Source organism: Equus caballus, chromosome X, assembly GCF_041296265.1.
Source record: "Equus caballus isolate H_3958 breed thoroughbred chromosome X, TB-T2T, whole genome shotgun sequence".
Classification (NCBI taxonomy): domain Eukaryota; kingdom Metazoa; phylum Chordata; class Mammalia; order Perissodactyla; family Equidae; genus Equus; species Equus caballus.
In genome coordinates this window covers 8,479,951-8,506,637 of record NC_091715.1, presented here as the reverse complement: position 1 = coordinate 8,506,637, position 26,687 = coordinate 8,479,951, and the positions used below count along the sequence as shown (strand labels likewise).

Sequence of the window (26,687 nt, the reverse complement as noted above, 5' to 3'; positions counted from 1 at the left end):
CTGGAGAACATAGAATCTAAATTTACAACTATGATTCAAGTATTGGGTTTCTGATATAATTTAATGACTTTTAAATTTGCTATTTAAAAATGTCTTGACTCAAAACAAGAAAGCATGGCATTTAAAAGGTGGAACTTGAACAAAATGGAATTGTGATTTGGGTTTAAAGCAAAAAGGAAGTAGGGCTATAAAGAATTAAAAATGGGTTTCTGTGTGTTTTATTAATCAGCCTCATTATTTGATAGCTACACTGAATGTTTTGATGCTCTGGCTCAAAGAATTTAAACTATATCTAAGTGTGATTTGATTTAATTCGCTCTTCAACTAAAGTTTGATTCAATTTTCTTCAATAGGACTATTATATTATGACAAATATTAAAATTGAAAATATAGTTTAGAAAACTAGGGCAATATATTCCATTTCTCTTATCTTTCCCAGCATTTTTCATTGACTAGAAAGCTTTGGAAAACGTCCAGTGGTGAATTAGACTAGTAATCACACTTAAGGACTGTAAGCAAAATGAAAAATGGCAACTGTCTCCTGCTCAATGCCACTTCATTCTTCCAAATCCTGCCTGCCTTGATTTCCCTTCTTTTTGCCTCCGAGAATACCTTGCCTATTGCCTATCTTCTTCCAGTTACTCAGACCCAAAGCCCTGAGAGGCATCTTTAACTATATCATCTATTTATCCCATCAGCAAATCCTGTTAGCCCTATATTTAAAACATATCCAGAATCTACCTCTCTCCCACAAGCTCCACAGCCAGCCCAGTGGGGCCAGCCTCCCTCATCACTCCCCTGGACTGTGGCAATAACCTCTCAACCAGTCTCCTGGCCCTCCCCTTTGCTCTCTGCTCAGCCATTCATTTTCCTTCTGGGTATTCTACCCGACAGTGGGTGTGAGAGGGAGGTAAGCGGCCATCGCCATTTCCATTCCATTCTAGGAGATGGTCTCCTATGCCAAGTGTGAGCAGCCACAGAGCAGCTTCCCAGTAATTCAATTTTTCTGAGATGAGAGTTATATAAGAAATCTCACTGAAAGGCAACTTAATAACCTGTCAAATTATTATATCTTTCATGTAGGATTGCTTACAATTGTATGAAAAAGCAAAAGAGAAACAAGGAACTTGTCTCCTGACAGACTTGAAAGAAACTGACCTAAAGAAAATTGTTCAGAAGCCTGGACCTCTAAATCACTAACAGAATATTTTTCCAAAGACCAAGTATTTGGATAATTCTTTGGTAACCAATGCTTTTGTATTATTGTGGAGTTGTAATAGCAAAAAAGGATTCAGGGAAGTATTATGCTCTACTGATAGCATATAACAAATTGATGGAAAGGTAGGAATACTGTCAATTTGGAATTGTGCTCTCTATTGTTGGTACAAAATGACCCATAAAAATTCTTTCACATAATACTCCATTTAAGTGAACTGTACCTGTATTCAAAACTCCTTATAAAAATGGAAGTATTATTGGGTAATTCAGTGACCATGGTGAAATAATCATTAACATATTATATTATCTATCATTTAAACCTTAATCCTTAGCTCTCATGAGAAGAATGAGAAAGATGTCAATGGGGTGACAATAAAAAGCAAAAACAAAGAAATAAAAGGAGAGGTTGGCAGCACAAAGTGTCAGCTACAAAAAAAGTCAACATCACTCCTGAGTCACAGCAAGTGAAAATAACATTAGGATTGATGTCAGGTTTTAGTCTACGATGAATTCTTCAGCCATTTTTCTGTACTAACAAATTATTCTGCAACATTCCTCTTGCTACAGTCACTAGCCACTTCCTGAAAGGAAGCAAATACATGCTCAATCACCCAGGTGCATTTCAGGCATGAAAAATTAGGATGCCACAGAGAAGAATGTAGAGCATATTGCCATTAGCTGCTACATCACACAAAATGCCCAACAAATTTATAGTTCACACTTCCTGCATTCCTCAATACCTCTCAAATTTGCTTTGATGGAAAAGCCATTTTGTAGTTTTTATGAAGCTATTGCACAAACATTAGTCTGTCTTTAAGGAAGTTAGATGTCACGTTCACTGCAGAGTGGAAGGTTTAGTCAAACAAACTTTAAACCCTTACGTAGACACCCAAAGTAGTTTTCCCGTCTCAAAGGCAACTTCATCTTCCCATTTACTCAGGCTCCAACCTTGGAGACATCCTTCACTCACGGGGAGTCTCACAGCCCACATCCAATTGTTCAGGAAATCCCGGGTCTACTTTCAAATTATTTCCAGAATCCAACTTTTTATTCCTCCAGAGCTTCCATCTTGTCTGACTCTCCCATTGTCTCTTACCTGGATTAGTGATGGGGCATCTCTGGGACTCCCCCCAGGTGAGGCTGTTGCTGCCGGTGCAGGGACCACACATGGGAAGCAAGGCTCTAGAAGGTGTTTCAATTTGAAGGATATTTGAGAGGAAGGGAACGACTGGAAAAGAGGCTGTGAAGAATAGGATACAGAGAAGTCTAGGATACAGAATAATAGGATGCGGCATGTGAGAGAAGGCACTGCGGACAGTCCAATCAAGTGGAGTCACCTGCCTGCTTGCCTGCCCCCCCTTACTTCCACTCTTGCCCCCTAGAGTCTGTTCTCAACAGAGAAGTCAGATCATGCCACCCTCTGCTCAAAACTCGGGTGGCCTCCAACTCAGAGTAAAAACTGGTCATTATAATGACTGATCTGGACCTGTCACCTCCCTGATACCCCTCTCTCACTGCCCCCTCCCGTCCCACACACAGTCACAAGGGCCTCTTCTTTTTTGCTAGAGCCTCAGGTTGCTCCTGCCTGAGGCCTTCTCACTGGCTGTTTTTGCCTAGAATGTTCTGTCCCATTATTTGCACGGGCTAAATCCTTCACTTCCTTTAGGACTTGAAGCAAATGTCATCTCAGGAAGGCCTACCCTGAGCACCCAACTCCTCAATGAGCCCTCACCTGTCCCTCTCACCCTCTCATCTTTCTACCACTTCTGAGCCTCTTATCTTGTTCTAGTTTTCCCATGGCATGTATGTCTTACATACTCTACAGTCTATTTACTTATTTATTATGTTAATCAGTTACTGACTGTCTTCTGCACCAGAATGCAAATGCTGTGACAATAGGCACTTTTTTTTTTCAGCTTCATTCATTGATGTATCCCCATTACCTAGCACAGTGCATGGTACATAGAAGGTGCACAATGAAAGTATGCTGGATAAATGAATGTACGTAGTCTTTGGTGGTAACATGTCGTACATTCATAAAAAGCTTATCATGACAAGTAACACCCCAACAGAAAATCATTTCTTTTTTAAGTTTGTGTCCTGGTAATATTCATATATATACAAAAGTAGAAAATAGTACAATGAGGGCCATGTACCCAACACGCAGCTTCAACAGCTATCAACACATGGCCACTCTTGTTTTAGCTATACTTCCACTCATTTCCCCCAGCAGATTATTTTGAAGCTACTCCTAGGAATCGTATCGTTTATTTGTAAATGTATGAGTACTAGCTCTAAAATATAAGGACCATTATCACCCCTAACAAATTTGGACAACTCCACCATCATGACCAGCCCAAGTCCCAGGAAACCGCTGATCTAAATTCTTTCACTTTAGTTTCGCCTGTTCTTGAATTTCACGTAAATGGAATCATACTGTATGTACTCTTTTGTGTCTGGCTTCTTCTGCTCAGCATAATGCTTTCGAAACTCATCCATGTTTCATACCACATTTTAAAGTAGAAAACTGAGGGCCAGCCTAGTGGCATAGTGGTTAAGTTCGTGTGCTCTGCTTCAGTGGCCCAGGGTTCATGGGTTCGTATCTCGGGATGAACCAACACATGGCTTATCAAGCCATGCTGTGGCAGCATCCCACATAGAAAAAGTAGAGGAAGACTGGCATAGACGTTGGCTCAGGGCCAATCTTCCTCAGCAAAAACAAAAAAAAGTAGAAAACTGGAATGGTAATTATCAAGGTTTTTGAGGAAAGCAAGGTGAAATGAATAAGTAACTTACACCCAGGTTAACTTAGATACTGAATTTAGCAGCTTCCAAACCTCCAATCACAAACTGTGGTCTGTTCTGGGCACCAGCAGCATCAACATCCTCTAGGAGCTTGATAGAAATGCAGAATCCTAGGCCCTGTCCCAGACCTACTGAATCAGCATCTGCATTTTAACAAGATGCCCAGGCGATATGGGGGGCACCTTCTGGTTCAAGAAGCACCTGTTTAAATACTCTTTGAGGAGCAGCTCAGTAGCCCAGGCCTCATGCCACATGCTGACTGTTGTGTCAAGGCTCAGCCGGAGCACATTTCTCTACTGCTGGTCACTTGACATGAACTAAGCAAAGACTCCTAGTATCACCTCAGCCTCTTTACAAACCCCAGTTTGGCTCTAGGGGGCGGAAAGAAAAGAAAGGAAAACTGCAGGAGAAAGCAATGCATGTAGTTAAGTTTGAATTTCTTTCTTAAAAATACATATGCCTCTGAGATTTGGGAAAGCTAATTGTATTATCTAAACTATGATAGCCTAAAGAGCTCAAGAAGGGTTTGTATGCAATTACACAGGGGAAATCATTCAGAACTCAATAACTGGAAGCCTGAAATTGAGAAATCACATTGAAGAGCATCGATAAGGGACAGTTCCTTTAAAGAAAAGAACACTTGAGCTCTTACATAATCATCTAAAGCAGAAGTGTAGCTTGATTAGAGGGGATAAAAAAATATTGGAAAAAGAACGCAGGAGCAAATATAAATAGTGACTTTTAAAATGGCTATCAAATCTCAGGGTTGCTTACACAGCTCTGTCAGAACCATAAACATTGACCCAGCTGCAGGAAGAAAACAACCTGTGTGAGGTAGAGCTCTCCCCATTACATGGTTGAGAGGTTTCTAGAACAACAAGGCACACGGCTCCTGGACAGGCATTAACGGAAGACTAAAAGGCAGAAGACATTCCTTATCTTAACACACAGTAAAATGAACCTACACACTGCAACAGTTTATCTTCCCATCCACTGGCCTCTGCAATGGTACCAGCAGCAGCAGGCTACTCCCTTGTTTTGGTATCCTTAAATCGCCTAGATGAACTCAAGGCCTTTTGTCCTTCTTTCCTTCTCCCCCTGGACCAGGTGCTCCTTGTCCCCCAGGGTGGTGACTGGATCTGTCATTCATTCTTTCTTGCTAACAGTTTTCATTAATGCTGTAAATATTTGTCTTGGAACCTAGTGCAATAGCCCTGTGCTAACCTTCAGTCTGTTCCAGTGGATCTCAATTGGGCGTGATTTTGTCCTCCAGGGCATATTTGGCACTGTCTGGAGACATTTTTGGTTGTTACAACTTGGGGGTACTGTTGGCACGTAGTGAGAGGAGGCCAACGACGCTGCTCAACATCCTACAATACACAGGCCAGCTCCACAACAAAGAATCATTTGACCCTAAATTTCAATTAGTGCTGCTGTTAGGAAACCATGCTCTACTATAATCTGTTGTACAAGAGCAAGAATCATCTTGTACAAACCAACCATTTGGGAATCTTTCTGGTCCTTTGAGTTCACTTTTCTGAGAGCAGGCTCTAAGACCTTTTACCAATGACTCTCCTTGAGCCCCCAGCTCCTGCACCCAGCCTGAGTCTACCCATCAGGTAGGTGCCTCCACTTGCTCGGTCTGTCCCCAATGCCTTCTCTCACAGGCTGCATGTAGACTGCTCCATATCCTATTATTCACAGCCAAGGATACCTTCCTCTTTTTCAGTCTCTCCCCTCCTCTAAGATATCCTTCACTTTGAAGCACACTCAAGAGGCTTGTTACCCAAGTGTGGTCCCTACACTGACAGCATCAGCATTGCCTTGGAGGAACTCCTTACAGATGCAGAATCTCTGCCCCACCCCAGGCCTACTGAGTTAGAATCCACATTTTAACACCATGCCCAGGTAAGTCTCATACACATCAAAGTCTGAGACATGTTGTTCTAGTCTAGAGCAGTGATTCTTGAATTTGGCTGTGCAGTGGAATCTCATGGAGAGCTTTGAAAACACCAATGCCTGGGCTTCACCCCCAGAGGGCCTGATGGAATTGGTCTGGGGTTCACCCTGGGCCTTGGGATTTCTACAGCTTCCCACGAGATTTTAATGTGTGGCTGAGGTTGAGAACCACTACTCTGGATAATCATTCTCGTTATGGTTGAAACTGGCTTCTTTCATTTGTACATTCTAATGCCTACAGAAGAGCCAGTATATATAGCAGTGAAGAGCCTGGCTTTGGGACTAAACTCCCTGGGTTTGAATTCTAACTGTCGCTTACTAATCATATGATCTTGGGAAAGGTATTTAATCTCTCTGTGCTTTAACTTCTCCAGATGTAAACAGGAATAACTACCTCATATGATGAGTGCTTCCATCAGTCAGGGTTCAATCAGAGAAGCAGAACCAGTAGATTTTGTGTGTGTGTGTGTACATGTGTGTATAACAATGAATTGGCTTATGTAATTGGGGGGCTGCTTATCAAGTTTGATGTCCACAGTGCAGGCAGTCAAGAAGGGAAGCTCACAAGCAGACTGCAGCCCCACAGGCACAAGTTTCAGCTTGTTGTCTATAAATGTCTCTTAACTCAGGGAGGCCTATGCTCTCTTTGAAAGGGCTTCCAGGTGATTAGGTCAGGCCCGCCCAGGATAATTGCCCTTTTGATTAACTTAAAGTCAACTGATTATGGTTCTCAACCACATCTGGAAAATCTCTTCATGGCAGCATCTAGATTAGTGTTTGACTGAATAACTGGGATAAGATACGTGTACGTATACGTATACGTGTGTGTGTGTGTGTGTGTGTGTGTGTGTGTGTGTGTGTGTGTGTGTGTTACAAAATAGTTACTGGCTCCCTTTCCTCCTCTGATTCTCTAGAGAATATCCCTTGTAGCCTGCCCTAACCAGAAAGGGAATTCCCTAGAAGGGAACCCTTGGAATGTAGTTGAGCTTAGCCAAGTCGAAACATCCAAGCCATCACCGAGTTAAATGCCCTACCATGCCTAACTCACTGAGGACTGTACCTCACTCATAGTTAGCACTCAGTAAGTGATTATTGTCCTTATCAAAGACGTAAAAGTTTATTTAGCCAGATTCTTATACCAAAGTGCTTGTGCATATAATGTATATAATAGTCAAGTCTCAATTTCAACTCTACGTTGGCTTATATTATAGCCAAAATATATTTTCACCCCTAACCAAAAATAGGTTATTTGTCACCAAAATATCATAGATACTTGACAGGCAGTATGAAATCTTAATAAAATCTATAAGAATTCAGGAAAAAATATATACAGAAATGAAATGCAAGCTCAAGCACCTATACAGGAAGGAATTCCTAACAGAGGTGCCCTTCAGAATCAGAATCAAGTTGAAACTTTTAAAAAGTAAACATACTCCTGGCCAGGATTCCTCAAGGCTATCAAGGTCCTGGGAAACAAGGAAAGACAGAGAAACTGTCATAGACCAGAGAAGACTGGGGGGATATGACAACTAAATGCAATGCGGTATCCTAGATGGGACCCTTGAACAGAAAAAGGAGTAGTATAAAAACTGGTGAACACTAAATAAAGTCTGGAGTTTAATTAATAGACATACACCAATGTACCATGGGAATCTAAGCTGTTAACAATGGGAGGAATTGGGTGAGGGCTACATGGGAACTATCTGGGCTATCTGCAATTTTTTGTAAATCTAAAATAAAAAGGGTTATTTAATAAAATAAAAAAACAAACCTGGATGAACCTCCATGAATTTTGACCAAAATTCTGAGGTCCAGGGGCTGGCCCCAATGTACAGCTTTTAAGTTTGGCACACTCTGCTTCAGTGGCCCAGGTTTGTGGGTTTGGATCCTGGGCGTGGACCTACACCACTCGTCAGCCATGCTGTGGCAGTAACCCACAAATAAAATAGAGGAAGACTGGCAACAGATGTTAGCTCACGGTGAATCTTCCTCAGCAAAAAATAAATAAATAAATAATTCTGAGGTCCAGATGTGTGCATATTGAGAAGGTTCTCATTGATTCTGAAGTAAACCCCAGGATTGGGACCCATCCCAAGCTTCATTTCTAAAATAACATATTCTATTCCCAATTCTTGTTATAAAATCATCCCTTCAGGAAACACAGGATGCCTGAGGGATGAGAGAGCAACCTATGCCCAGGATCCTTGTTGGGTTCCCTCAATCTCCGACCAAAAGCAGCAAAATCCTAGGAAATGAAAGATGAATCTTCTTTCATTCTATGCCCCTTCTTTAACTGTGAAAAGTCCCCTCAGTCTCACCATCTCAGAACTTAATTATTGAACAGAGTAATTCCATTCTGTGAGCAGCAGATTTTTATGTGCTAATTCTTATGCCTCTGGTTGTAGTCTAGTGCACATGTCTTTTAGTTCATCCTGTCTTCCTTCCAACACATGTGGGAGTGAAGGAGCAGGTGGTTGGTTGTCAGAGCCTCTTGGCCTCCAATAGGCTAAAAGGAGTTCCACACTCGCCAACCTCTCACTCACCCAAGGAGGACTGTGGGATGACTCTCCTGGCACTTGGTTTGAACTACAACAAAAGCAAGTGCATTGTTGAAAGACTATCTTTAGAGCAGAAAGACTGTACTATTTCACTGGGCAAAGACCTTGGGCTTCTATCCAGGTTACTCTTTTCTGCTCTACTGTGAGCATGAAAGCAATCCATTTAGATATGGTCCGAGGCAGAATTTTAACACCAAAGCCAAACTGAGAACAATAGAGAAACAGGAAGAGGAAAAGGAAAAGGAAGAAAGATATAAAGAAAGAAAAGAAACAAAGAAAGAAAGAGGGCAGGCAGAAAGGAAGGAGGGAAGCTAGCTAGTTCCAGGAAAAGAAAAGGTAGTGTCATTTCTGACCAACTGAGCAGCATCTGAAAAATCTCTGTCTATCCCCATATATACGTACATTTGTATGCCTCCCATACATACCTACACACACACACACATAAGTGCTCAACTCTCTATACCTAAAGCTATTGAGTCCTCTGATCAAACACAAAAATAACGGTTAGAGTATTATAGAATTTGTTCATTAACTCATTCACCAAATCATTCATTCATTCATCACATAATGAGTATCTACTATGTGCCAGAACTGTTTTGAGAGCTGGGAATACAACAGTGGACGAGACAAACATTTTACCCTCACAAAAACTTTAACATTGCTAAATAACATTTATCAAATACGTATTAAACGCCAGCTATTGGGCTATGTAATCCCTTTACATGTATTTTCCCATTTATTCCTCACAGCAACCATATGAGGAAATAAAATTATTACTCTCAGTTTCCAGATGAGAACCCTGAGGCTTATCAAGATCAAGTAACTTACCCAAGGAAAGTGATAGCCCATGGATTTTAATCCAGAGAGGATAATCGCAGCACCTGAGCTAGCTAATACTGCACATTCAGTGTTAGATATGAACTACTACCCTATCCGGGGGTGGCATAAAGTGCTGATGGGACCAAAGCAAACATAAATCTTGCTCTCTCTACTCTAATATGGAAGGATTCTGGAGCTTTCTTTCTTGGCTCCATCTCCCCATGGCTTCTAGGGCTAGGAAGAGGAGTGCCCTTGCTTGCACTTGCTCCTCATTCCTCATTCCTTCCTCTCTCATTCCTGGAAAGGGAACAGCAAGGAGGAAATTGCCTTTCCATCCCACGCACAGCTGTTGGAGAGAAGCTCTGGCAAGCACTGAGCTGTCCCAGAAGCGGGAATCCAGGAGAAGCTGTTCCCTGCTCCATGCCTTGGCTCGCCCACTATTGGACGAGCTTCATCCTCATGCCACCTGTTATGTGCAGTTCAAGGTCTGGCATGGCTCCCAGTCAGAGCCCAAATAGTGCTCTCTGCTCCAGGTGGAGACCCGAGGAGCGGAGGGAAGACATGTCTAAAATGGAAAGCAGAGAAAATGCTGGACTGCACTCTCTGAGCAACAGCCCTTGGAGATACCTCAAGAGGCAGCTGCCCAACTGGCAAGGCCTGTGTCAGGCAGCTGTGTGCCCAGGAACAGGGAGCAGCACACATACGGCAGAGCGGGGCTGAGCCATCTGTCACACGCCCATGCCAGCCTCTTCATTTCAGGCAAGGTGGGAGTGGGAGGCGTCAGGAGAGAAACAACAGCTCACCAAGCCAGCCACATGCCGTGGCTCCCTTCTAACAAGCTCTTCTTCTAAACATTTAGACTCCTTCACTGCTGCCACATGGCAGTTGCCAGTGTATACAGTCCCGTAATTAAGAGCATGGAGTTCGGAGTCAGAAAATCCTAGGTTTGAATTTTTGTCCACGTATAAGTATGGGTCTCTGAGTATCAGTTTCCTTTTTTGTAAAACGGAAATTATAATAATTACCCCTCAAGGTTGTTGTGAGGATGAAATTTAATAATAATTGTTAGGAGCTAAGGGCAGTGCTTTAAAAAAATAACAGGTATTAAGTAAAACACAGGCTTTTCCATGCTGAGTCAAGTCTCTGACTATAAAACATTCTTCTTTCATAGGTAGTAGGTCTTCCGTCTCAGTTTTGGAAGTAAAAAGAGCAACGGAGCTTCTCACCACACTTTGATGTGCATTCAGAGCCCCTGGGAATCTTGGGAAAAGACAGATTCTGGTTCAGCAGGTCTGGAGTGGGGCCTGAGAGTCTGCATTTCTGATGAATTCCCAGTGATGTTGATGTCGCTGGTCCAGGGACCACACTTTGTGTAGCGAGGGTCTGGGAAAACAGCCGTGGTACCTTGGGCAAGCCATCTCACTTCTTTAGGCTTCGGCTTTCTCAGATGTAAAATTTTAAGTTTATCTAGATAATTTCACATTCCTTTCATGCTATCACATTGTGATAGATTATCTGCAAAAATGGCTGCCAACAGTCCCTCCCATCCCACCTGCTCTTCTGCAATGACTTTGCTGTTCCTCCTGTTGAGAGGTGGAGACCTTCTCCTGAATCTGCCTTGTACTGAGACTTGTTTGGACCAGGAGAATGTGGCAGAAGTAAAGCTGTGTGACTTCCAGGTCTAGGCCTGAGGAAGCCTAGCAGCTTTCCTTTTTGCCTTCTTAGGACCCAGCTGCCGTGTAAAGAGGCTCGGGCTAGACTGCCGAATGAGAAGGAGGCCTAGCTCTAGGCACAGCAGCCGAGGGGCCAGACACGTGAGCACAGCCGTCCCACACATTCCAGCACCAGGTGACCTCCTAGCTTTATGCAGCTACACAAGTGACCCCGGCTGAGATCTCATGCAGCAGATGAACCACTGTGCTGAGCCCCATCCACAGAATTATGAGAAATAACAAATCTCTGTTGTTTTAAGCCCTTATGATTTGGGGTGGCTTGTTACATAGCAATTAATAGCTGATACACATGTTCTACTCACATAGGAGATAACAAAAATAATAGGAATTCCCAAGGCCAGAATGCTTGAAGAACCATAAAGAAACATGCCTACCAACCGGAGGGCAGAATATACGCCAAGAGCTGACCTTTACACTTAGAGAGTTCTTAATGAGGATCTCTCTTCTGTATTCAATTCAATTTAATAAGTATTGAGCGCTACTGTGAGAAAAGTTGGAGACATAATTCCAAGAAACTTGCAATATATTTGGAAATACTAGTACAGGCAGAGCTCAAAGATATTGTGGGTCTGGTTTCAGACCACCACAATAAAGCAAATATCGCAATAAAGCAAGTCACATGAATTCTTTGGTTTCCCAATGCATGTAAAAGTTATGTTTTTACTATATGGTAGTCTATTAAGTGTGCAATAGCATTATGTCTAAAAACAATGCATAGACCTTAATTAAAAGAAAATAGTTTATTGCTAAAAGATGCTAACCATCATCTGAGACTTCAGCAAGTCATAATCTTTTTCCTGGTTGGAGGTCTCATAAAAAATGCAAATATCTGTGAAGCACAATAAAGCGAGGTGCAATAAAACAAGGTATGCCTGTATGTTACAAAGAAAACAATTAGAAAGCATGCATTAATTAATGATAGTGCACTGAACATATATTTGAGAATCAAAATATTTTAACATCAACAATAAAATTCTATGGTCACCTAGAAGGAGTTCAGTCAGTGTATTCTGGAGTTATCAGAGAACAGTTCACTTGAAAACGTGTAACTTAAACCTGGATAAATGAAGGAGGAAAAAGAAGTGTGTAACAATTGAGTAATGGTGTTAAAATTTGCTATACAAAAATTAAAAAGTCAGACCTATTGACAAATACATTCTAGAAAGTTCTCAAAGTCCTTTATACAGGGAACAACAACTTTAAATAGACCTTTAAAATTATTATTTGCTATGGCACATCGTACACATAATTTCACCGAATTAGTAAATTGAGAGGATTCAAGAATATTATAGAGCATATGCTACATAAATAGAAATAGTAGAATTTCAGAGATGTAACGCAGGTAAAAATTGTGAAGGTTTAGTGTGAAAGCCAAAAGATGACGACATAGAACTTTGAAGGGGAAAAGTGTACACAAAATAGAATTGGGAAATAAATATACAGGATTTAATGCATGTATTGATCATCTTTAGCCCTCTCATCCACATCCCAGTTATAATGTGCTTCATTTTGGAAAACATTTTCTATTTCAAGTGCTTGCTATTGGTAATGTGAAACCTCAGAATTAAAAATTTCCAATAAAATGAGTTCAGTGTTTAAGAATAAGACGTACGAAAAATAAAATTATACTTATTTTTATCACATTCTTTACGAGCATTTTCTGTAAGGAAATTATGCACTTATAAATCATGTTTTAACTGTACTGGAAAATAAACCAATTCATTCTTTTAGAAAAGGAAATTAATCTTGTAGGCACCTTTTCAAAACTCCATTTATCAATGATATCATTTTTCTACTTCTTTCACCATGGAAACCCAAGGGGAAAGAATACAATCCTGATATACTAGTAACGTGAGACTTCAGAATAGTACCCAGTTTAGAGGAAAGTTCCAACCCCACATCCTAGTAGAGTGTTCGAGTATTCACAAAGAGATAAAATACTGGCTTAGTAACGGTATAATGCTACCCTCCCACTAACATATAGACCAGAGCCAGGTACATAGCTAGCACTTGACAGAGTCATTAAATGTCAAATAGAGTTGTTAAATGAACAAATGTCAATGATAGAGAAAGTAAGAAAGTATAGGGCTTTTTTGGACAACCTCTTGTAGTTAAATCTTCCTTTGAACATTCCTTCACTTATCCATTTAACGATGAAGTTAAAAGGCCAGTATTGAAAAAGTTACAGTAACTTAAAATCAGAGTAAAGAGATATTTGTTGAGTACCTGCACTTTGGTGGGGAAAAACAGACAATAAACAACCTACTAAACATATAAGAATGCTAGGTGACTGCAAGTACTCTGAAGAAAATTCAAACTGCATCAAGAGGAGGAGAGGAGTGAGCAGGAACAATTTTTAGGTAAAGTATTCAGGAAAAGTCTCTCCGAGGAGGAGATATTTGAGCAGAGAAATGAGTGATAGAACATTCCAGAGAAAGGGAACAATTAGCACAAAAATCCTGAGTCAGAAAGGAGAGTTGGTATTGAGATATGGTTATCAGATAACAGCAAAAATACTATTAAAAAATAGAGAAACAGAATAAGCAAAAGAAAGAAAGAAAGAACAAAAAATAAAAGATGTGATTACTGGAGCTGGCTTCTGTGTGAATGTGTGTGCATATTCCCTGCTTTAGGGGTGTGAGTTCTGTATTGGGAAGGGAAGATGGTATTCCCCTGGCAAATATATTAAAGACACAGAACTTCCAACCCATTAGCTACACTCCCCTGGGAGGATTGTGTTCAATCCCGTCAGCAATTATCTGTAATACAGGATAACCATCTTTACCTGCGAGTTGGCTTTGAAAGGGCAAAGCACAGTCCTTGTCCGAGAAGGGTCCTTCAAGCGCACGTTGAATTGCCTGGGGAAAGACCTTCTGACATCTCTATTTGCTTTTCAAAGTACTGAGTTTGTCTGTGCTTTGTTATCAGAAAAAAAATGGTTTGTCTAAGTCAATCTTCTCTCTGTAATTCCAACATGTTTCCTTCTAGAAATCCACTTCATTGAGACAGTAAAAGACTCCCTGTCATCTTAAAAATCTTCAGAAAATAGGGGTGCATATCAGAGGAAAATCATGAATGGGGAGGACAATTTGGTGGGGTTTGAAGCATGACTACTGGATACACCTTGATTTGTGTGGGAAGTGCTGAGAAATAACAAATACGATCCGTCAAGAGCGTCTGCATCCCTGCGGAATAAAGCACTCTCTAAGCTGGGCATCTCACAGGGGCACCTTGGTTTTACAAGTATTTGGCCACAAATTCAGCCCAGCCACTGAAAGCATAGAGGGAATAATCAATCGCTTAAATGAGCCTTAATAAGATTTTTCTTTGAGTATATATTCAACACAAAGCTGTGAAATAATAGCTTTTGTGCAAAGTTAATTTAATAAACTTTATTGAATAGAGCAACTTATTGGGCAGCACTTCTAAGCCTTTTTTTGAGGGGAGGGAGACATACACTTCTTCGAGAAACTGAAGAAAGTGATGGGCTCTCTTACCCAGACAAATGTTTGAATAGGTAAGAATTTGCATTAAGCATGGAGGAGTTCATGGATCCCCTGGGTCTACTGTTACAGCCCCTGCCTTAGAGACACTGGAAGACAAAGAACCTGACAATAGTAACATCTCAGATCTGCATGGCACTAGAAGAGTTTTAATTTCATAGGTGAAGTGTACACTCAAGCAGGCTGTGTTGGCATACAGCCTTTTTCGAAACATTAAAAAAATTTCTTTAGGGGGCCGGCCTGGTGGTGCACTGGTTAAATTTGCATGTTCTGCTTCGGGGGCCCAGGGTTCGCCAGTTCGGATCCCTGGTGCGGACATGGCACCGCTTGGTAAGCCATGCTGTGGCAGGCATCCCACATAGAAAGTACAGGAAGATGGGCACGGATGTTAGCTCAGGGCCAGTCTTCCTCAAAAAAAAAATTTCTTTAAATTGTGATAAAATACAATAACATAAAATTTACCACCTCAACCATTTTTTTAGTGTACAGTTTAGTCGTGTTAAGTCTATTCACATTGATGTGCAATCAATCTCCAGAACTCTTTTCATTTTGCAAAATTGAAACTCTATATCCATTAAACAACAACTCTCCATTTCCCTCAGCCCCCACTCCTTGGCAACTACCATTCTACTTTCTGTTTCTATGAATTTGACTATTCTAGGTACCTCATATAAGTGGAATCACACAGTATTTGTCTTTTTGTGTCTGGCTTATTGCACTTAGCATGATATCCTAAAGATCCATCCATGTCATAACATGAATTAGATTTTCCTTCATTTTAAAGGCTGAATAATATTCCATTGTATGGATAGAACACATTTGCTTATCCATTCATCTGTCAATGGAAAACTGGGTTGCTTCCACCTCTTGGCTATTGTGAATAATTTTGCTAAAAACATGAGTGTATAGATATCTCTTCAAGCTCTTGCTTTCAATTCTTTTAGATACGTACACAAAAGTGGAATGACACAATGGTTTTGATGCAGCCATTTTGATGGGCCCTTTGGATGCAAGGAACACTACAACTCAGCAATCCTGAGTCAGGTCCCTTGTCAAAAGGTCCTCTCCAAAATATGAAATTGGTGTATCATTACCAAGTCATGCATGTGACAGACTTCCCTAACCCTTATTCTATACTTAACCCTTCCTCAATTATGTGAATTTCACTTTCTACTTTATTCATTTCAGTCTTTTTTGAATTTTTACAAGTATGCATTAATTTTATAATAAAAAGGCAATAAAGCTCTTTTAAAGTCTGTTAGAACTAAATATGTAAGAGTGTCTCGACTATCTCTTAAGACCACTGATTCAAAGGAAATTTATAACATGAATGTTGGTAAATGAATATATATATTAGAAGATCTGTTAGAAATTTGAAGACCTTCTGTGCAGTATGGAGCTGAGAATAAGGACACATAAATACCTCCTCCTCTTTCCCCTTAGTGCCCAACATAACGCCAGTGTTATTTCGGTGAATGGAAAGGATACACACTCTGAAATGCTTGTAGTGAAGTGTTCAAAAACAACTTATATATAGATTTTTCTAACAAGCTATAGCAACATGCTTTTAGTACAGTGTTTGTTTTGTTTTTTCTTTTTTTTTTGCTGAGGAAGATTCTTCCTGAGTTAACATCCCTGCAAATCTTCCTCTATCTTTTAGTATGTGGGCTGCCAGAACAGCATGGCCACTAACAGAGCAGTGTAGGTCCACACCCAGGAACTGAAGCCTGGCCACTGAAGTACAGCATGCTGAACTTAACCGCTAAGCCAGCCCTGGCACAGTGTTATTTCAGTGAATCGAAGTAACAAATAAAACTGATCAATAAAAGTGAACGTACTCAAGAAGCCATCAAAATACCAGAGGTGTCTATGCCCTGAATTATCAAATGGAAAATGAAATAAGTTAAATTTTTAGTTGAATAAGTATAATTCTTTGTTGAATATAAATAAGGAGAGCCATTGAAATTTCCAGGGTGAAATGAATTAACATGAGATGTAGACCATTCAAGATGTCCAGGAGAGTTCCAAGAATGAGCAGTCACTCAGCTTAGAATAACGAAAAGTCCTTTATGAGCCAAGGACAATGGTTAGCACATGACTCCCTGTCATGGGTAGTTTGCCTGCCAGATGATGTCTGAACCTCCCCCTTCAACTCCCCACTTCCGACTCCCACCTTGTCCTAAGGCCACCACAGGGGAGACGAGGCCCTAGGAGGGAGAAAGGACGACCATTTGTTTATTTCCTGGTTATCAGAACAGCTGGAATTTTAATGATTTGGTTTTGGGGCCATGTCAACATGGTGGCATCAATAGGTACCTGAGTCACAATAGCTCTAACAACACAGCTGGGTCAAAATTGTTTCATTAAAATAATCTCTTCCGGGGCTGGCCTGGTGGCATAGTGTTTAAGTTCACGTGCTCCACTTTGGTGGCCTGGGGCTTGTGGGTACAGATCCCAAGCGTGGACCTACGCACGCTGTCAAGCCACACTGTGGTGGCATCCCATATACAAAACAGAGGAAGACTGGCACAGATGTTTAACTCAGGAACAATCTTCCTCAAGCAAAAAGAGGAAGACTGACAACAGATGTTAGCTTAGGGCCAATCTTCATCACCAAATAATAATAATAATAATAATAATAATAATAATAATCTCTTCAAAACACATGTGCCCATCTACATTATCCAAAGTCAAGCCCAAGAACTTGGCCTATGTCATCCTAAGCTGCTGCAGATTCAGGTCATTGATAATTGGCTTCAGCACCTACTCCTTTTGAAAGAGTCCTTATGATTGCTTTACAACACTGCTTGTGTGTACATACTGGAAGATTCAGTCCCCTTAGCAACCTGGAATTTCTGCTTGTTTGCTTATGGCTGTTCTCAAGCACCAGGAACATTTACAAAGAGTACACAGACTATCTCTCCTTGTAGATTCTAAGTGTTTTTACAATAGAGACCATGTCTATCCTTTCTTTCCTGTCCCACCCCCTCACAAAGCTTAGTATAATGCTCTGCATGTCAGAGAAATTTGTTAATTTTAAGACCGTCTCTTCCAAAAAGATTAGAGAACGGTTTATCAGGATGTCACAAAAAAGGAATATGGGTGGATGAGCACCCTTGAGATTATGGCATAAGCGAGATACATCTCTCCTTTTCTCACAGAAGGACTAATCTTGATGGCAAATCATTGAGAATTTTGGTGAAAAAACTAGATTTTTCCCCTAGTTTTTATAGAGGTATAAAAAAATAGATTATTCAACCAATTTCTAGGGCTCTAATTTCTTTGTGCCAGTGACTCACAATTTGTATTTTCAGTCCAGACCGCTCTTTGCAGCTCCCATCTACTAGGTGTTATTACCTCAGAGACCCTTCATACTTCAAAATTGTCCAAAGCTGAGCTCATTTAGCCCCTAAAATATCAGCTCCTTAAGAGCTCAGACTTTGTTTTGTTCACTGTTGGATGCCCAAGACCTAAAATAGTGCTTAGCATGCAGGTGGGTATTCAATAAAGATTTGTTGAATAAATTGATGATGAATAAATGAATAGATCAGGAGAGAGAGTTTTCCATTGATGCTACACGTTACAAGAGTGTTCTCCAACATGTGACAGTTAAGATCGAACCCTATTTCTTTTCCCATTATCTCATCTCTCCAGTCTCCTCTCTTTTATCAAATCGCCCTCTCCGCTGCCTAATCCCCATCTGCCTCTAAATTTGCTCGAAATCTACTATCAAAACAAAATGTTTCTTTATTGTACAAGACTATCTATAAATCTATTCACAGTCTCGCTTCTCCAGCTGTGTCTCATACTTCGTATTCCTATAATCTGGAATACCCTAGAGCTCCCAACTCCCACTTCACTCTTTCTCTCCTGGTGCCTTTCTTAAGTGAGGGGTGGCTTGTTTGGAACGGCCTCTCACTCCCCTGGAGAAGCCCTCTTTTGTCTAGCTATCTCATCCTTCTCCTTTAATCCCCACTGCAGGTGTTACCCCCTAGGATGCTTTTCCGGGTACCCCCACCTCCCAGGCAACCAGGCGAAGTGTCCTTCCTCTGCGCTTTCATAATATCCAAAGCCAGGACTTCCCAAGCTCTTCCACACCATGGTATACACAGAAAATGGTTGAGGGTAAATGGACAAGGCTATGCATGGCCATAAGCAAGTGGCCTGGGTCTCAGGCCACCACAGTCTTTGTGCAACAACATCTGGGTACACTTGTAACCCAGTCATAGCATACCAGTATGTCACAGTCACTACATTCAGCATGTCACAATCACTATATTCACCCCAGTGTATTATAATTACTTGTGTTTGTGTTTGTCCCTCATTGCACCTGTGAACTCTCCAAGGGCAAGAACCTTGTATTCTTATTTTCCATGTTTTAGATTATCACACAATAAAATTGACTTTTTTAATGCCAACTTTAGAATTGTGAGAAACTGTTCTAGAATTGTTTTAGAAATGCTATCACATGTATAGATCCCTGTAAGTATGATTGCAATCAGGATACAGAATAGTTCCATCACATGAGGAGCTATCACACCCTCCCCCGACCCCAACCCCTGGCACCCATTGACCTGTTCTCTGTCACTATAGCTTTGTCTTTTTGAGAATGGCATATAAATGGAATCATACAGCACGTAACCTTTTAAAATCGGCTTCTTGCACACAGTATAATGCCTTTGACATTCATCCAAATTGTGTGTATCAATAATTTGTTCCTTTTTATTGCTGAGGAGTATTTCATTGTCAGGATTTAACATAGTTTGTTTATCCATTCATCCATTAAAGGATATTTGGGTTGTTTCCAGTTTGGGGCAATTTTGAATACAGCTGCTATAAACATTTGTGAAGGCTTTTTCTGTGAACACAAGTTTTCATTTCTCTAGGGTAAATACCCAGGAATGGGATTATATGGGTTTTATGGCAGATGTATATTTAGCTTTATGAGAAACTACCAAATGGTCTCCAAAGCAACTATACCATTTTGCTGGTACATGGTACTGGCAATGTATGAAAGTTCCAGTTGCTGGCAGTTGGCGTTGCCAGCATCTTTCATTCTCACCATTCTAGTAGGTGTGGTGTAGTATCTCATTGTAGCCTTGACTTTTCTCTTTGTACCCCAGCACTTAGCACATTGGTAGGTTCTCAATAAATATTTGTTGAACTGAAATAAAATAATCCTGTTTTTTAATTCGTGTTTTAAAATTCACTAATGTTTTCATTATACTTTCTACCAAGCTTTGTGTTTAAAAATCAAAGAAACTGCATAGAAGTATTAAACTCCCTCCTACCTTCCTGTACTCACTTCTCTCAAGTCCTACATGAATCATTCTTCCTACTAGAAGATTGATATAGCAACATAATATATATTCACTCAAACTGAACTTGAAGGCTTGCAAACGAAATTGCTTTTGAAAGGCTCTAGTATCACTGCTACTAGTACTAACAACAAGAATCACCATCAGTAATTAGATAATTGGATGAGCTAGGAGCCGTTCCCATAGTAACTCACTTAGCCCCTGAAACCCCATGAGGTGGGTATTATCCTCATTTTACAGATGTGGGTACTGAGGTATAACGAAGCTAACAAACTTGCCCAAAGTCATACAGCCAGTTAGTGAAGGCACTAGGGTGCACACCCAGGTCAGGCTGGGTCAGGAAACCATAGTTTTAACCATTCCATGTGGCTGCTCTGTCGGGCAAAGGAACCAGTTGCTCTTCAATCAAAAACAAAAATAACCAAAACAATCTCAAGTCACCTTAATTTCAAAGAGTTATAAAACTTCAGGAAAGGGAACCATTCTCCTCTTCACATCAGTCTTATGATGGCTCCTTCAGATAAGCAATGAGGCATATGTATGGGGGATGCAGGACCCCCAGTCTGGGGAGCCTGCACTGCCTGAATGGAAGACAGGCTAAGGAATTTAGATCTTGTTGCTGTGAAGCCAGCAGCAGGAGCGGGACTCAGCTGAGCAAACTGGACCAGCATCACTTGTTGCTCTGTGAAAATTATCCCCATCCAATGAATCTTGAACCATATTTGCAGAGTTCTATACTTGAGAGCATCCTCCACTGGAGACATGAGCTGAAGTTACAATAATGGTTACTTTTTATGTTGAGTCATAAAAATAAAATAGTATTTTATATATAAAGAATAAAATTAATATACTAACCTAAATCATATAATGACAAAGCACATCCAGGGATAAGATAGAACTTCAATCTTTAGAGACATATCTAGCACTAATACAAGTCAAACAAGACACACTAAACTTTTCACTGGATCTATGAAGTTAAAACTATGACCAACAAACTATTGAACTGGAATTCAGTGGTTTGCCTTTAGTATTTTGATTTAAAATATTTCTTATGTCTTTTATTACCTACTTTCTCCTAAACCCATAAACAATATGCTTCAATGAGCTTGAAGTTGAATCTATTTCTTCTCATGTTATTGACTAGGCAAGCAAGAGACACAAATCCCAGGATCGTATGTCTTCAGCGGTCACTTTCCTTAGCCCTAATATTCAATCATTTCATCCTTCAAGTATGAAATCAAGAGGAAAATGTGTGCACTAAAAAGAAAAGTTATCCAGTGAAGTTACGTCACAAGCAAACAGTAGTTTTGGGAGATCATAGCTGCTAGTTCCAAAATGTCAGACTGTTCTGTGTGTTTTGGTTTCATAGAATGACAACATTAACTCCTAAATTTTCCTTACAGTGAACTACATAACAGAAAGAGGTTTCATTTGCACTCATGCAAACTCTCAAAACTTTTCAAACAAATAGTGCTACCAAGTGATTACTGTTATTAAAAATTATGGCAACTCTAAAAAATATTTGGCTCAAAGTCCCAAGTAGTCAAAGTGAAGAGTAATGAGTTTTATCCATTTGAAGAGCTTCTCTTAACCTGTGGCAGCTCCTTTATACTTGGGCCTCCACATAATGCTCTTATTGCAATGCCTAAACATTCAATAATCAGAATCCACTGAAAGAATAGCATTTAAATAAACTCGTAAGTGGCTTATAATACACAGTGTCAGTGATTAATGAGAAAGCATTAAATAGCAGAAGGACTGAAAACTTCCCAATCAGCATACCAAAATGTAGGCATTACTGACAGATTTCTCATATTTGAAATTTAGACAACCACAAGAAAGAATTACATATTTATATAAACCATAAGCCACTCAGCAATAATCTGAGCTTTCTATAAAATTATGGTTTTTCTCAAAGGAGAAAAACTTATTTATCAAGACCATTGAACGTAAAGAAGCAATTAAACACAAACCAACTTGCATAGCCAACATAGCATTTTCTATTTAAAAATCAAAACTTTTCATCCTGAAAGATACATTTGTCACTGAGAAGAGACCATTTTTCAAAGAAAATAGACACAGCACAGTCCAATTCCCCTTGCAAAAAGTGCAGTCAAAAGTTTCCTGTGAATGATAGCCTATTTTAATACCATGTATAAGGACAAGCAGCTAGAATCACTTTCTCTTTTCCCAAAAGTACCTCTGGACATTTAGTCTTAAGGAAATAAACAACCAAAGTAGCGTATGGTTTTGTACTTTTCTTTTACAGGATATTCTTGCCTCACATCCAATATTCTTTTTAAATATTAGAATTACCTGGACAAAACTCAGAAGGATCTCATCACTTTCCTAGCAAAGGCATCATTCTTATATAATTCTGAGACATGGCTTTCAACCCTTGTCCAGATTGATCCTACCCAAAAACATGAGCTAATCTCAGAAAGCAGTGAGAAGACCCCTGCTATTTTTACTTAATGACTGTTACTCACTGGCATATATGCTCTTCTTCATCCTCTACCGCCTTGCTGAAGCCCCAGGGAATAGAGAAGCTCTGCCAAGTTTCTCCTTCAAGATCCTCATCCATGGTAGGAAGCCAAAACAGCCCACCTTTTCCTAAGGATGGAAAGAAAGAACTCTGTTCTTTATTCTTTTATAATAAGAATGATTGCAACATAACAAACAACTGCCAGACAAGAAGAGTGAGAGAGGAAGGAGAGGAGGAATCGATGCTAAGGGGCCAATCATATTTCATCACTCAGCTACTTGGAAACCAGATATGCTTAGACAATCACGTGCTTTGAGAGATTTGAGGATGCAAAAGAGGAGTAGCTCTGTCTTTCGTAAATTATTAACAGGGACTTTTTTCCTGACCATAAGCAAAGATGCATAGGTTACTCATTTAAGAAAACAGCAATCAGGTTTGTCACGGAGCATATAAATTGACAAGTCAAGAAACAAGATTTCTGATGTTCCGTCACTGACCCCTATGAATTAGGACAACCCAGTACAGTTAGAATCGAAGTGATATTACACCGGGAATGAAGTGGCACCTTCTGAAGGCCTGAAGAGGCCATTACTGCAGTTTCAGCATTTGCCTCTGACAAAAATGAATATTTGCTCCTCCCCATCTGAGAACTCACTATGGGATATTTGGTGCTGTGAGCTGGAATAAAGCCACCTGCACGCGATTCTCACAGCTCTCCTAGATTTCAGAGTGCTGCTAACTTCTCTCATGGCTTTCTTGTGTTTCATCTAAATTAGAGTTTTAACACATCTCCCTTAAAGCTATTCCAAAGTTGCCAGTTTTAATGCTAGATCCTACCCGGTAATTTAAACTCAGTGGGAAAATGCTGATCCAGAAAGCTTTTAGAAAGCATTGGCTTCCTATGCCATAGACAGGGGACATTTGGGGCACACTGTGTTGAGTGGTATGGAATGTCTCCTTTTCTCTAGACCAGGATTCCTCAACTTCAGCATTATTGACATTTTGGGCTGGATATTTCTTCGTCGTTGGGCTGTACACTGGGGGATGTTGAACAGCATCCCTGGCCTCTACCCACTAGATGCCAGTAGCATCTCCCCAGTTCTGACCACCAAAAATCTCTCCAGACATTGCCAAATCTCTCCTGGGAGGCAGAATCACACTTGGTTGAAATGACCGCTCTAGATCCATTTCTTTAGTGAAATTTTTCAAAAAAGGAGGAATGTCATTTACATCTGAGGTAGGCTTATGCCAAAGACAGGTGGTAGGTAAGTAGTCAAGGCTTTGGGTGAACCATAGGACTCATACGCAAATGGTCAATTCCATTTGTAAAAGTGGAGACATTTAAAGTGGGGAATACCAACTCTCCAATAACATGTGCCAAACTGCTCATTACCTGTGATGGTTAATTTTATGTGACAACTTGACTGGGCCACGGGGTGCCCAGATATTTAGTTAACCATTATTCTGGGTGTGTCTGTGAGGGTGCTTCTGGATGAGACCAACATTTGAATCAGCAGACTGAATAAAGCAAATTGCCCTCTCCAATTTGGGTGGGTCTCACCCAATCCATTGGAAGTCTGAAGAGAACAAAAGGTGGTGTAAGGGAGAATTCCCTCTCTCTGCCTATTTTCAAGCTGGGACATGTGTCTTCTGCACTCAGACCGGGACTTATCCCATTGGCTCTCCTGGTTCTCAGGACTGGAACTACACCACTGGCTCTCCTGGGTCTCCAGCTTGCAGAAGGCAGATTATGGGACTTCTCAACCTCCATTAATAATGTGTGCCAACTCTTTATAAGAAATCTTGTTCTCTCTCTATACTTATACATACATATATCTCTGTATGTATGTGTGTATGTGTGTATATATATTCTATTGGCTCTGTTTCTCTGGAGAATCCTAATTAATACACTACTATAGTTTCCAAGTCTCCGAAACCTGCTGTTCAGAATATGCTAATTTCTCCTTAGTTACATCTTTTTTATTTTACCTTGGTTTCTGTCACCCCATTGCAAGTAGAGTTTGTTCTGGCAAACTATTCTGAGCTGATCTTTGACAGCAAAACAAATCAAGGCAGAGATAATGGGGATATAGATTGCCTGCCTAGTCGTGTAAACAACTCCAGTTGGGAAGTTTCCTTATGAGCCTTAAATTAGTGAAAAATTATTCAATTAAATACAATAACAGCAGTCTATTTAAATTCCACACTGAGAAAATTAGGCAGATGGTTTCAAAAGCAAAAGCGCAATTCAGCAAGTTCACAGGTGATAGTGGACATCTTTTCATTACGAAGAATGGCGTGCCTAAGGGAGAAACCATGCAGAGGGGAAATTGTCTTGGGAGAAGGAATAGCCTTCCAAGCCTCAGAATTTCCTTTTTGAGTACGAGCGGATGTGATCAAAAGAAGGCGAATTCCTCACGTGGTAAATTGTGTCAGCATGGCTGTCTGTTACTGCAAGACTTGTTTTGGAAATTACTGTGGCGGGGTCAGTCTTTGAAGGGCTAAGGTTTGTGCTTCGAGGTTCCTATGGGAAAGGGTATTGAGTGGGCAGGGAATGAGAGGGGCTCTGCCCCATTTCCTCTGGGGTAAGGAGAAAAAGCGTTTTTAATAAAGCAGAATGGTGTTCTGAGAGGAGTAAACTATATCCCTTCTATGGACTGGATTCTAGGAGGGAGCTGTCTGCTTGGGAAATGCCCAGGGTGCTCAATGTGGCCTGGATGGGGGAAGGACCTTCCACTTGAGTGCTGGGTCCCAGAGGCAGGGTCTTCAAGAAATAAAATCTCTTTATTTCTAGCCTATTTCTCACATTTATTCCTTGGCTCTATGCTGTAGATTTTTCTTTTCTTTCCTTTTAACTTAGATACACTCATTTCTTAATAATGTCAAGAACTACCAATGGGATTACTGCATTTTTACATCATAGCTGGATACCAAGGATTTATTAAACACCTACAAAATGGCCTGCACAATGGCGCATATGAAAGACTTAGATCGCAGGTTGCTACCCTCCAAGAGTTTATAGTCTAGGACTATATAGAGAGATGATAACTAAGAGCGGCAGATTTGAAAGATTTCATTTCATGTTTTCATTTTATATTTTCACATAAAACTGGATTGTTTTGCCTAGTTTACAAAACTAAAGGTACAGTTTAATTGAGCGACTTTAAAATTACTTATGAACATAATCATCTTTCTTGACCAGCCAATAGAAAAAGAAGACTACTATTTTTATAGTTGAGAAAATAATTTTATTCCCCTCTACGGAAGGTATTGAGTATTAAGTTGTTCAGATAAAGTACTTAATTTGGGGTCTGATTTTTGAGGCCTCTGCCACCTCTTTCTAACCTTCCTTTGTGGCCCTCCTTTCCTTCTGCTTTCTCTCATACTTCCAGTGCCAATTACAGTCAGCCCTCCATATTTGCGGGTTCTACATCCGCAGATTCTACCAACCACAGATGGAAAGGCCTATGATGGTTGCTTCCGTACTGAACATGTATGGACTTTTTTCTTATCATTATTCCCCAAACAATATACTACAACAACTATTTACATAGCATTTACCTTGTATTAGGTATTATAAGTAATCTAGAAATGATTTAAACTATATGGGAGGATGTGCATAGGACACTATGCCATTTTACATAACAGACTTGAGCATCCATGGATTTGGTATTTGTGGGTGTCCTGGAACCAATCTCTTGCGGATACCGAGAGATGACTGTGTATTAAAAAATGCAATGAGCTCCCCCATGATTTTCTACCACCAAACATTTGGGTTTTTTTCTCTTCCTTCCCATTAGAACACAAATTCCCTTCTTCCTGGCCCAAATCAATCCTTCTTCGAACACCTGGTTCACAGCCTACCTCCTATGATGCCTTCCATTTTCTCCAAGAGAATTAATCTCCCCACCTCAGTACTTCTAAAGGACATGGTACCTCTGTAAAAGCAGCTATCACACTCTGCCTTACATTGCACGTACTTGTGTTCAGTTTTGCTAAACTCACTTATCATTCTAGTAGGCTTTTGATAGATACTTTAGGATTTTCTACATAGATGATCATGTAATCTGCAAATGAAATAAGTTTTACTTCCTCTCTTTCCAATCTCTCTCCTCCCACGCCCCATCCCTTGCCTTAGCGTACTGGTTAGAACCTCCAGTACAATGTTGAACAGAAGTGGTAAGAATGGAAATCCTTGCCTCGTTCCTGATCTCATGGGGAAAGCATCCTTAAGTAGTACAAAGAGTTGATAAACTGAACATATACAGATCAAAATTCTAAAAGTGTAG

At 40.4% G+C, this 26,687-nt stretch overlaps 1 protein-coding gene across 4 annotated transcripts in view; it reads right to left on the bottom strand.

Annotated features, from left to right (window-relative positions):
- Positions 1-26,687, bottom strand: part of FRMPD4 (FERM and PDZ domain containing 4) — a 798,322-nt gene that overhangs the window by 696,833 nt on the left and 74,802 nt on the right. For all 4 annotated transcript variants that reach the window (XM_070257124.1, XM_070257121.1, XM_070257123.1 and 1 more), the window contains exon 3: positions 22,403-22,526. In XM_070257124.1, coding sequence (XP_070113225.1) covers positions 22,403-22,526 — 124 coding nt within the window. The remainder of the gene's footprint in view (positions 1-22,402; positions 22,527-26,687) is intronic.